This window comes from Dermacentor andersoni, chromosome 9, assembly GCF_023375885.2.
Source record: "Dermacentor andersoni chromosome 9, qqDerAnde1_hic_scaffold, whole genome shotgun sequence".
NCBI lineage: Eukaryota > Metazoa > Arthropoda > Arachnida > Ixodida > Ixodidae > Dermacentor > Dermacentor andersoni.
The window spans coordinates 39,216,537-39,229,664 of NC_092822.1; the positions used below are offsets into that span (position 1 = coordinate 39,216,537).

General features: G+C 44.8%; 1 protein-coding gene across 1 annotated transcript; it reads left to right on the top strand.

Annotated features, from left to right (window-relative positions):
- The first annotated feature begins 12,466 nt into the window (after window positions 1-12,466).
- Window positions 12,467-12,880, top strand: LOC140213314 (TNF receptor-associated factor 6-A-like). The gene has a single exon (XM_072284523.1). The coding sequence runs from the start codon at window positions 12,467-12,469 to the stop codon at window positions 12,878-12,880; it is 414 nt and encodes a 137-aa protein (XP_072140624.1).
- Window positions 12,881-13,128: the final 248 nt, after the last annotated feature.

The following is a 13,128-nucleotide window of genomic DNA, read 5'->3' on the forward strand; positions in this document are numbered from 1 at the left end:
GTACCGCTCGAGTGCGTAATAAATATTGTTTTTCATTTACCGAATTGCCCGATTATTGGCGTGCCATACGGTGGTCGGCTGGAAATGGTCTGAACTGCTGCATCACGTTGATTAGGTATATACCAGGTGTTCTTTCTTTCATTATTTTTTTTTCTCATTTAGCATTTACAATAGAAAGCGGCTCGGAGTGCAGCGAACGTGGCCTTTATGCCACGAGGCTGGCTACACGATAGGTATATACTTGCCGGTATATAGATTCAATGCGTGCAAAAACTAGCAGAAACTGGCTTTATACATCGTCCCCGTCTGACACCATAAGCAGTGGCAGTGAGCGTATACGCGTTTTCCGCGTTAAAGAATGCTTTCGCGAAAGGTTCGTCCGACACTGTCTCCAACATTTTAGAGGTACGTTACGCGCATTCGCCATTGTCTTTATCGATGCAGGTGCGACGTTTCTCCTTGGTCTTTTCCATGTTTCGACTTCACATACTTCGCTAATGAGGAATAATAAAAGCTAAACACGGGCTGTCGAGCGGAAATGAGTACGTATCAGAAACACTTCCGGAAAAAATGCGGAGGGAAAAGGGAAACAATTCAACTGAGGAAAATCAAATTATCTAGATCCCACGTACTGCGGGAATCGATGTAAGTGAAGTTTTCTGAGGTGGTTTCTTTGATTGACAATAATTAGCGGTGATGTTGGCGGCGAATGCTTAGTTTCTTCAACGTTTAGTTCAACACCAGAGTGGCGAGTTGATGTTAAACCTTACGTTGCGTGCACCATTGCAGTTTGTTTGAGTACAGAAGGCACAGCAAGAGGTGCTTGCTTGAGGCATTTTTGTGCGCTATATTTCATCACCCCAGGGGGTATTCAGTATTTCATTGCCTCGCATAGAACATCACATCATTACAGAAGCATTAAACTTGAATTGGATTACTTGGCTGTACGTGCCAAAAGCACAATCCGAGTACAAAACACGATGTATAGTGGCGACCTGCGGATTGATTTTGACCCCGAGGTTTTCTTTAACGTGTTCTAAAATCTAAGTGGAACTGCGTTTTCCATTTCGCCCCTGCCGAAATGGTACGGCGGCTGTCGTCATCATATCCGCGACCTCGAGTGGTGCCATTGTCGCAAAGCTACTGCAGCGGGCACAGAAGTGTTGATTTGATGTGCGACCGCTACCGTAGTGTCGCTTGGACACTGCGGTGCGCTTTAGGTATCCGGCTCTCTTTCTTCATGCCCTGCGTAACTTGTCCGCTTGACATACTTCCGTGGTGTTCATTTTTGAGAAATAGCAGAAAAGTACTGTGCCGAACATTTTCCAGTTTTCCCGCGACCACTGTCGTGCGTATTGTAGTAGCGCTTCCCTGCTTTCTCACGTCTCCGTTTGCCTATCCCCCCCCACCTTGCATGGCAAGGGCCTCTTCTCCCCCCTCCTCTCTAATGTTCTCTCTGCGTCCCCTCTTGACTCACACTTTAGAAATAGGGTGACCGCTGCACTTTCTGCAATGATTGTGGAGGGGTCACGGATAATTACAGCTGTCAAGGTGGTGATGTGGTGATGGCCAGGAAGTTCCAGATGGCGTTGTGCACGTTCGACGGGGTGGGGTCCAAACTAGTTTCTCGCGTCGCCTTTCCTCAGAATGGACAGCTGGGCTAGTTGGTTGTGATTGGCATTATGAAACATCGTTGCAGCTCACAAGTGAACACGGACGAGAACAAAAGGACAACACGAACGCCGGACTTCAACTGAACTTTATTCACGGAAAACAGGGCTTCATGCCCACACATTTTTCCACATCAATCAAGTACAATCTTGCTCATATCCCGCCCTCCCTAGCTGTTTCGACACCTACGTTTGCCGAGAGATAATCAAGTTCTTTTTCCCCGAGCACAACAGAAGGAGGACTGACACAATAATCGTTTTCATTAGAGATACAAAAGACTTCGAAAAATTTTCCTACACCTCCCACCAACTTTTACCTCGCGAATCCGGCTCTCTAGCACCGAGGCCACGATGTGTCCTTGGAGCTCAGCCTTCTCCATACACCTTAGCTGGGCTTTGACGCTCTCACGAACTTGATGTTCGCAGGCCTTCTCTTTAGCAGAGCGGTGGTAGTTTTTAGCTATAGCTCTTTTTACGAGCTTGGAGCGGACCTATTGATAACTAAGAATTTGTTTTTTGCGACCGTGTCTTGTACTGCCAGCACACGCACGCTCCGTGAAAGATAAGACACACATCGAAGCACTGGATGCGACCATCCTCCGGCAGCTCGTGCGTGAACTTCACTCCAAAGGCGTTGCTAGCAAAAGTATCGACAATGTTGATCATACTATTACCCCAATCCTGAGAATCAGTCGCATTCATTACCACGACGTAATCTTCGACATATCTAAAATCTTTCAGCATGATTGCATTGTAAAGGGACGCTTGAATGCGCTTGTCAACACTGGATAACAACATATCGCTTGAAAGTCGAGCTACGCAAGAGCCGATGCACACTCCTTCTTTTTGGATAAAACAGCTATCATTACAAGTGATAATAGTGGATGAGAGATAAAAGGATATTAGCTCTAAAAATTGTCGGTTGATAACCCAGTCATCTTTTGGAAGGCCACTAGTCCCGTGTCTTCAATGTGACTTCTAACCGCGCAGAAAAGCTCAGGATGAGGCAATGAGTAGAACAAGTCTTCTACATCAATAGAAAAAGCGCACCTCGTTTGACACGAGACATCACAGCCAGATAAATACTCGATGACCTCGGCAGAATTTTTAACCAGAAAAGGGTCTTCTAACGGGTTGGTACTAAGGTGCTTCTGCAGATACCTTGACAAGATGCCTGGCCAGGAGCGCTTCTCAGTGACAATAGCCCTGAACGGAACAGATTCCTTGTGGGTCTTTACAGTAAAGAATACACTCAAAGACCCTACGTCAGCCGCGTTGATGCTCTTTCTTAATTTTTCTAGTACGAGCTCTTTACATAAAGGAATAGCCTTCTTCACCTTAGCTAACGACACATTCACAGGGAAAAAGGCCGTTGTTGGCCAAGGACCCAAAAGCTTTTTTAAGCTGAAAGGTCTGCCGCCTAATGTAATTAGGGTTGATTTAAGTCTGTGTCTTCGTGTGCCGTGATGTGTGCAATCTAGAAGGAAGTGATGTGCATCTTCATCTGCAAATGCACGATCACATTCGGAAATTTCCGCATGGCCAATTCTATGTGAGAAATGTTTTGTTTAGGCAGGAGCGACCCTTAATCGAATAATAAGGGTTTCCATATTTCTGTGTAAGGACAATGAAAATTTGATTTCAACGAATGGATCCATAGCATATAAATCCGAGCTCTGAGAATTCGGGTCAAACCACGTATTTCTAAACATCTTGAAAGACATTGTCCTTATAAATGCAGCAAGATTCATTCTTCGACAGTGGTAGCAGAACAACATCAACTTTGAGGTGCGCTTGTCATGCTACTTCATCGGCGGCTGTGTTGCCAAAAATGTTACAGTGCCCTGGCTTCCACTGGAATTCTATTTCATGGTTCGCATTGCTTGCCTTTGTGAGGTCTTTAAGTGTCTCGTAAATTATGCTATCAGTGATTGTTTTTCTTTTGTGCTGCACAGTGGTGTTAGAGCCGCCTATGAATCGCTGAAATTTACACATTTTAGGCATCTCTTGCAGAAGTTATAAATTTTATCCCACATAGAATTCCGAATAGTTTAGCCGTTGTGGACAAAGTCGCAAAAGGTAACTAAAATCGTTCTTGTTTATTTAGGTGCGCTATAATGAATGCTGATCGAAGTTGAAGAGGTTGCTGTACTGGAGCCATCTCTGTAGACCTGTCTGTATCCTGAATACCGCATATATATCTGGTAAAGTGATAGTTGTTGAGCAGCTTGAATGAAGATGTCTCTTTTCCACAATGTTCCGTCTACTGACAAATCGATTTTCGGAAGTATAAGCAGCCATGGAGGATGTTGGACGTCTGAGTTATAAAATTATTTTTTCGCAATATATGAAGATGTTCTCGAATTTCTTTTTAAACTAAACTTATATCTCGTTTCATTGTGTCCAGGGCCAATGGGTGGCCTTTATGCTTTGTTTGACTCCACCCAGATCTCCAAATATGGACATCTTTTGCAAAGCGTGAAAATGCTAACTGTGATTGCAGTTTTCTTAGTAAATCTGCCATGACGCAGTTAGAGAGAACAGGATTGAGTTGGCTTCCCTGTTGTAGTCCCTGTTTGACAAAAGATATTCAGCCCTATTTCCTTCACCCGTCTGAACAAGTACTTTACGACCTAGTAAAAATTCAGAAATCCATCGCAAGGACATGCCAGACATTCCGAGTTCAAACATAATTCGCAGAACATGAACGTGACTAAAAGTGTCAAATGCCCTGTTGATGTCTAGGAAAAACAGGGAAATGCGGGAAATGGATAATAAAGACGATGCTCAAAACGAGAACAAGGTGAAAGCAAACGTTTCGACAAGCAGACTTGTCCTTTTCAAGGCGACGTATGCTTTCCTCGTCACAGCACACATAGGTACGGTTCATCTAAAGGGAAGAGGGGGTAAGGTGGGTGGGTGTGGCAACGATTGAAGGTGTGTTAGCGGCGATGGCGTACAATTGAGGAAGAAGGAGTGCTGTGCACAAGACTGGTAACACGGCCATCTGTCAGCCGCGTGTCAACGGCCGTTTGTCAGCCGAAGTGCCAACGGCGTGCGCAGCAGCCCTCTATTGCCTGTTTCGTTGGTATTCGTGGGCTACCATGTCTCTGAACTACATAATAGATGGCGCGGCAGAAACCGCTGCACGTGAAAATAAAGCATATGAAAAAGAAAGTACTGAAATGGAATTAATAAATGAAAGAGGAAAAATGGAAAGGATAAAATGAACACAAAGCAGCCAAACCAATTGTTGTTGCCTAAACTTGAAATTTAGCAAAGCGTACAGATCCTAAAGCTCCCTTTGAAACATTTATGCCTCTTGGCCGCAATGTCGTGAACCTATGGATAACGTATGATTCTCTCTATTTTATTTCTCGTTCAGAACAGAAATTTGACTGTAAGATGTAGAGTTTAGGTTCTTCAATGTTGGTTGAAATGCTCCGCAACCGCTTTGAAAAGCTTTTTAGCTCTGTCCGCGCGATGCCTGTTTAGTCTGACGTTCATTGATTTTTCCGTTTCATCGATATATTGTTTCTTACAGAAGTAACATTCAAGCATATAAATCACATCCGAATTTGTACAAGTAAAGCTACACTTCGTATGTATAACAATTTGTGGTGCTTTTATTTTTTTTTTCACTTTGAAGGTGCCTGCAGGTTTTGAACCTGGGACGACAACATGCTTTTATTATGCGGGAATGATGTTGGTCGACATTTGAGCGCAGTAACATGTCTTTAATGTCTCTGCTGCGGTGACAGGAAACCCTTGGTACACAGCGGAACGCTTTTCACAGACGCTCGTTACTGAATAATCTGGGCAGTATTTTCGTAGGATGTTGTTTATGTATAAAAACGCACTAGAATATTTTTTTATGAAGGCCGGTGCATATACTCCAACTGCATAGGAGTATTTTTGCTGCAAACATATATGCATCGATTAGGTTTTTAGTTTATATCTATGAACATAATATTGAAAATAATTTGATTTTCCGCAAAAAGAGATTACAGTCGAGCCGCAATTGCCAGTTACTGAAACGTATATTACCGCTCGAGTTTCATTAGCGGTATTTTTCTTGCGCTATCAAGAGGCTTAAAGGCTTCCTATTCCGTGGCTGTAGTCTTTAACTGCGCAATCATTTTCATAAGAAAGGAAGGGAAAGTGGAGAAGGAAAGGCAGGGAGGTTAACCAGTTTAGCTTAACCGGTCTGCTACCCTACACATGGGAGCTGGATGGGGGCGTTGAAAGATGGGGAAGGGAGAGAGAGAGTACATAGCACAGCACACACACATCATCCGTTAGAGTCCATCACTCTTGCGCGGTACGTCATATCACTGTCACAGCCGCTTGTCCAATCCCGTCTCTTTCAAAAACCGACGTAGTCCCTTCGTCGCCTTCAGCTGCGATGTCTCTTGTCGGCGGCATGTGAAAATCGTTTCAAGGGACAATGATCTAGTGTCAAGGTGCGCTAGAACGGATGCCAGGGACTGTCGCTGAACATTATATTCAGGACAGTCGCACAGAATGTGTTCCACCGTCTCTTCGCAAAGACAGGCATTGCAGAGAGCGTTGTCGGCCATTCCAATGAGAAATGAGTGAGATTGCGTGAAAGCCACCCCTAGCCACAAGCGATAAAGCAGAGTCGCCTCTCTTCGGCGGAGTCTAGTTGGCATACAGCGATGCATCAAAGAGGGCAGGTGGTATTGACGGTTGCTCCGGTTGGTCTGGCTGTTTGGTGTGCACCACAGAGCATTTTCATACGACGACCGCTACGACGATGGCGGATGCTGGAAGATTTGAGATTCTGGAAGCACGAAGGTAAACTTGTAGCACAACGAAGCGGCTTCATACGACATATTATATGCAGAATAAAGAAAAGCAGGACATCTCGCGCCTGTTCCACAACATGATGCTTCGTAAAAAAAAGGTACATCATTTTGCTGGGAAGTGAAATCTCGAAGAAGCAGCTTCTAAAGTCGGCGTGCAAATAGGTTTTCCAGGTATTGCTATTGGTTCGGGAAGGTTTTGACTATGCCTCTCCAAGGTCAAACAGACACACGGCCAACGTGAACCGCGCGATCTTTTTTTTTTTTCTTGTCGCTATCACGTTTATGTTTTTGCAGTTTTCCTCCAGACCCGTATATATGGCGAGCTTTTGCCTGAGCGAAGGCGCCATACTTTTCTTTATTATTGTTATTATTATTATTATTAATATTATTATTATTATTATTATTATTATTATTATTATTATTTGTCAGCAGTCGGTGTTATGACGGTTATAGGTGTGGTGTAGAAATGAGAAAAATTACGTGTAACACATATTGAATACAAAACAAAAGAGAACTCTTCATTTGGTCACCAGCTGGATAGAATGCATAAATATATTACACTTCTGGGATGCAAGAACTTGACAAAAAAAAACTGTGGACGGTCCCTCTGTTACGCGGTGTTGTGAAAACAATGCGGGCAACAATTAACCAATGGTAACTATATGTATTTTGAGTATTAGGCATCGTTACTTTTTAAATATACAAAGCAAAAGAAATAAAAAAAGAATTTGGTTGAGAACTATCGTTAATGCGCGAAGGTGCTGCTAGAAAACGAATACAGTACAAGAAAGTCAAATTATTTCTTTATTAAACGTACAACACTATGTAGCTCGTTTGCACAGAAATAGCGCTAAAAGACCATTGCGTACACGCAATAACTTTTGCTTCAATAGATTAAACAACATTAAACATATGCAAATGTAGCTGGACCGAACCAAGGTAATAGTTCGATGCATTGCAAACATTCCGCACTTAGCACACACTGGTGTTGCAGTGCAGACCTATAAGATCATGGCCTCTCATCACATGTACAAGTTTCGTATTCTGCACTCGTTCTGTTTTTCGGCTAGCTGCTTTCACGATTTCCTTACACACACAGCATCAGTAATACCCGCACTAAGTAACATATGCACGCGAAACAAGGACTTTTGTTTTCCGTCGCGTTTCCGCACGAACTACAAGTTACAAACCCTGGAACATAATTTACCTAGTATCTTAAACAGGTACAAGCATACATTGGGCTTTAGTTTGAAACAGCTTAAAGAATATTTGCGAAACATGTATAATTTTATGATACTGTTAACTATCAGCATGCAATGCAGACTTCACAAGTGGTTTTATTTTCAATCTCGACTTTAGTTCGAACCTACATTATTGTTGGATATGGATAAAATAATTTTACTGTTGGCATATCTATGAGCTGTTGAAGTCAAATCGGTATATATGTGTGTGTTAGTATATACGTGGGTATATGTGGAAGAACATGTGCATGTCACCTGTATGTGTTCATTAATGGCTATGTTTTTTCATAAATCTGGTTCATCTCCCAAATATCGCCGCTGCTAAAAGTTTCGAGGTTGCCCGGGCCCAGTAAAGCTGTCAAAAAATAGCGTTTTGCCCAGGTATCCCTACCAGAAATGTCTGTTCTTTATGGAAAATAAAACTGAAATGAAATGCCATTTTCCGTCTCTTGGAAATAGTCGGGCGATCGTTTACATCACACCAAATTAGACCATTCTACTTAACTAATTTAATGAACGACTCGAACCGTATAACTAGATGAAAAGTGCCAACGAGAAAATTGTAGAGCAACATGAAAAACTCCCGATACAGCTTCCTGTTGCTCAGCACACAAAGAATCTCGCGAATACACGCGAGATTCTTTCGTGCGATGCCATAGTCGCAAAGCTACTGCTGCGGGCAAAAAAAGTGTTGATTTGATGTGCGACAGCTGCGGTAGTGTCGCCTAGACCCCGCAGTGCGCTTTACACAAGGCGGCTCTTCTTCTTCACGCCCTGTGTAAGTTGTTCGCTTGACATACTTCCGTGGTGCTTATTTTTGAGAAATAGCAGAAACATACCAGGGCGCACCTTGAACTGAAGTTTCTCCAGTTTTCCCGGAACCCTTCTCGTGTTGCAGCGGTAGCATTCCCGTGCCTTCTCACGTCTCCTTTTGCCTATCCCCTCCCACCCCCCCAACCCCATAGCACGGGAGCGGCCTCTTCTCCCCCTCCTCTGTAATGTTCTATCTTCGTCCCCTCTTGACTCGCACTTTAGAAATAAGGCAAGCGCTGCAGTTTCTGGAATGATTGCAGAGGGGTCACGGGTAATGACAGCTGTCAAGAGGGTGGTGTGTTGACGACCATGGAGTTCCAGAAGCCAGTGTGCACATTCGACGCGGTGAGGTCCAAAGTAGTTTCACGCATCGCCTTTTCTCTCTGCCTCGCTTTGTCATGTATGCAATGCTCTGGGCCATAATCTGACGTGGTGGGCCAGAAAACACCAGTGGAAAATGTTGAAAGACAAGGCAAGGAAAGCTACCCTTTCAATCAAGTTCTAAAGTATTCTAGATCCTTCTTGGGTGCTGGCGCGAACACGCACCGGAAACAAGGAAGGAGACGGGACAGGCGCTCTGTCCCGTCTCCTTCCTTTTTTCTTGTGTGCCTTCGGGCCTAGTACCCAAGAAGAATTGTGGTCAACTCGCCCAAAAAGACGTCTTTTTTTTCTAGATGTTTCTAAGCAATAAATGCATTCGTGACACCCTCAATGTCTATCAAGAATGTGTCGGCACAACAGCTCCGCCATGACCAGTTGCCTTCAACAACTCAGGCAAGACATGGGTGCCACCGACAATTTTGTTATCGGCTGTTACTTGTAGAAGCGCCCTCGGTTCTTTTCTGCCACAATAAAAATAATTTCCTTATCAATCTGGTCGTGTTTCCTCCCTTGTCCGTATTTATTTTGCGCAGTGTTCTCTCCATGGATTCTTACCAACGAGCTCGCATTCATAGCCTTTAAAAGAACAAAGAACTTCCTCCTGGTAACGATTATTTATTTAGCTGATAAATTACTGTATGAAAACATATTTTGCCTTAGAGACATTCAATATGTACCGCAGGCTGGAACGAAATGCAAAGCTAGACACAAAAGCGCACTTCCTTCGCATAAGCATTTTTTTTCATTTTCGTGGCTTTCTTCTGCGCCGCTGACTTAACGATGCCGCGGTAGCTATGCTGTCGCGGCGTCTCAATGGCCAAATTATTTTTTGAGCTTGATCCAGATCGGATGGTGTAGGTATCCTTCAACAAAAGGAAGTTGTGGCAAACTATCGCCGCAATGTTTACACGCGTAGTCCGGCGGCCACAGCAAATCATGCTTCGACAGTTCAGAGAAACAGAGTACGCAGCGCTGTACCCCCGTTGTAAATTTTCTTGCGGTAGGTAGTTGTCTACGGAATGCGTCCCCTGAGCACAACTGAAAGGACCCCCCTCCCCCCCTCCATTATTCTGGCCCACTCTAGCCCCGTCCCGTTTCACTCTTCACAGTGACGCACGTTGAGCAATATTAACTTGAAAAAGTGCGCGAAGCTGTTTCTCAACGGAAAAGGTCCTTTTTACAGGCATTTCTGCCTGAAATGCGGTCCATCTATCCTTTCTCTTCCCCACCGAGGAGGAAGCACAAATGTATTTGCAATTACTCCAAATTTCTCGTTCTTGAAATAGCCCACGCCCTACTCTTGTTGACCCAGCGAAGCATTGTTATCGATGAATAGACTTTAGCATTACCATGCCCTCTCAGAATAATTGGGGGTGTACCATTGTGGTATGGTTAAGGCGGTGCTGCTGAATGGGTACAATACGGCGTTATGCCAGCATGTGGTTGAAATTCTTTCGGCAATATTGGCAACGTGAGGCCCCCCCCCCCCCCAGTGGATCAATAAATATACATTTCTGCAATTTTATAATCGCCACCAGGACGCTACGACTTCTCACGCAAGTAATTCCCCCGTCCTTCAGTAATATTCGAGAAACTGAAGAACAGCGTCGCATCACGCCGGATATTACAGACGTATTTGAACCGGCAGAAATAAATGTTTTCAAATAGGACGCGTCCACCTTGAACAGCTGGCACAAGCATTTGCTATAAAGATTTGATTATATGGGTGCGGCACAATATACATTTCAGACTTTTTATTGCACGACGGTCATTACAACGTGACCAGGAGGGGCAAGCGTCCCTGTCCGCCAATATAACCACGCGCACAACAATAGAATCCAACAAAAGTTAAGCATATCGAGCGAAATTATTCGCGGTTGCCAGGCAAGGCTGCTCCTCGACGAGACACTCTCGTCACCAGGTGCGGCCCCACGTTCCCCTTTCCCAACCAGAAAGGAACAGCGAGCACCAAGCCGTTCCGAGAATCACACCAAAATGTACTATCTTCATAGTTCCCCACACTAGGCGACAGAGACGCATTGTACCATGTCATTCATCAGCTTTTAGGAATGTCATACCATTCCAGAATAGAGGGGTGTGCACAGTACAGGTATAATAAAGGCAAAGATACCGAATGAGAACAACACCCCAGTCAAAAGGGTCAGAGTAATTTGATCTAAACATATAAACATTCATACAGATGCATCAAATGGAGGTCTATTCCAAGTCCGCGTTTGTCCTTTCAAATCTCAAGGGATGAATTTTGAGCCTGGAGAGCGTCCAAATGTAGAAAAAAAATCGGAATAAATACGGAAGTTCAATTTTTTTTTTTTTCAGATGAAAAGTTACGCAGTTCCCACGCACTGTCGGAATCGATGTAAGCGACGCTTTCTGCACCGGTTGTTTTGATTGATGATAATTAGCGAGGATGTCGGCAGCGAAAGTGTGTATATATATATATATATATATACATATATATATATATATATATATATATATATATATATATATATATATATATATATATATATATATATATATATATATATATAAGCGAACTTCATATAGGCGCACCTTATTTGTTTCGGTTACTTTTTTTTATGAATATTTGACTGGTGCTTCTGTTTGTACATGCCTTCCGCCTTTAAGCAGCCTGTACTATTAGCACTTACAACATATAGTGTAAAAGTAAATAGCTAAAGAATGCGCAGCCATGCTTCTACAGACATTTGCTGAAAGCAGCATAGCTGAAAGGGTGTCAGTAATTTACTCTATTGTCATGTGGAAGCAGCTGGTTGAGAGGTATGCCGACAGGGTTAAGCCAATTACTACAGCTTGCATTTTTTCCCCCAAGTACCGAGAATTGAGGGAGTTGGAATATCTTCGTGAACTTCAGCCTTTATTTGGTTTCTTCTTTGTGTAGTTGTTGCGCTGACAGATGACCAATGAATTGCTATTTTCCTTTCCTGGAAATGTTCACCCCTCCTTGGACGATGAGCGTGTATGTGTCCCACTCTCTCTCTCTCTGCTGCTCTCTGCCATTGTTGCTCCAAACACGTCCAGAGATAGGTTAATTTTTCAAACCCTCCCTCCAACAACTTGTGACCAATCACGACCCCGAAGGGAGACCCCGCCTACCAGGCTATAAAAGGCGCCGTGTGCACATCGGCGACACTGTTCTCGTCTCTCAGCTCGTCCGAGTCAGGCCGACGTGACGTCACGCACATCCTCGCCACGAACAACCTTGACGACCTGCGGCTGGCCGTAGACGAATGCAGTGAGGCACCCATCATTGCCCCATCGTCTTGCAAGCATTAGCTTCGTCAAAGGCGCGCTCTTCAAACTTGGCTGCCACCAACCACCTAGGGAGCCACAACTACCAGAGAGGAACGGAGAATCTGTCCATCGCCGACCCTGCGACCGGACTACCGCTCCAGACGACGACAACGACTCAGACCGGGCAGACAGGCAACCTGGTTCTCCGTCGCAGCCATCCGGGTCTTCCGAGGATCTCCACGATCACATTTACACCATGGAAGCGACCACGTACACCCTTCAAGCGTACGACTGGCCATTCGTGAACGAGCAACCCATCACCTTCGAGCAGCCGTTGCCCTCAGAGTGCGTCTGCGCGAACTGCGAGGTGGTGGCGGCCGACGCTGTGCTGCTTCCCTGCTGGCACACCTTGTGTGGTCGGTGCCACAAAGACGCTTGTGATGGCCACAGCTGCGAACACAGGCCCCGTTTCGGCTTGTGTCCCCTCGACGGTGAATGCTTCCTGGCGGAAGACGTCTTCGACGTGTACTTCTCTCTGGAGTATCTTATGGCACTGCCGGTGCGCTGTTTCCATGCCGGTCTGGGCTGCCCGTTCAACGGAGTACTTGGAGAACTTCAGCATCACCTGCTGGAATGCATCTTCGGAGTTGGTAGCATCGCTGGCGCCTAGGCCTGGAGTCACCGGTGGATCTAGCCCTGTGCCGCTTACGACGGGCCGCATAGACCACTTCAATTAGGTAGACTGTGAGCACGTGCGCTGAAATTCGAAGCAGCGGCCTTTGAAGATATGCCTGTACCGCTCGAGTGCGTAATAAATATTGTTTTTCCTTTTCCCAATCGCTCCATTAATCGCGTGTCATGCGGTGGTCGGCTGGAAACGGCCTGAACAGCTGCAGCACGTTGATGAGTTACATACCA

What these genes read in the sequence shown, in the direction of transcription:
- LOC140213314 (XM_072284523.1), top strand. Translation starts at nt 12,467, where the DNA reads ATGGAAGCGACCACGTACACCCTTCAAGCGTACGACTGGCCATTCGTG.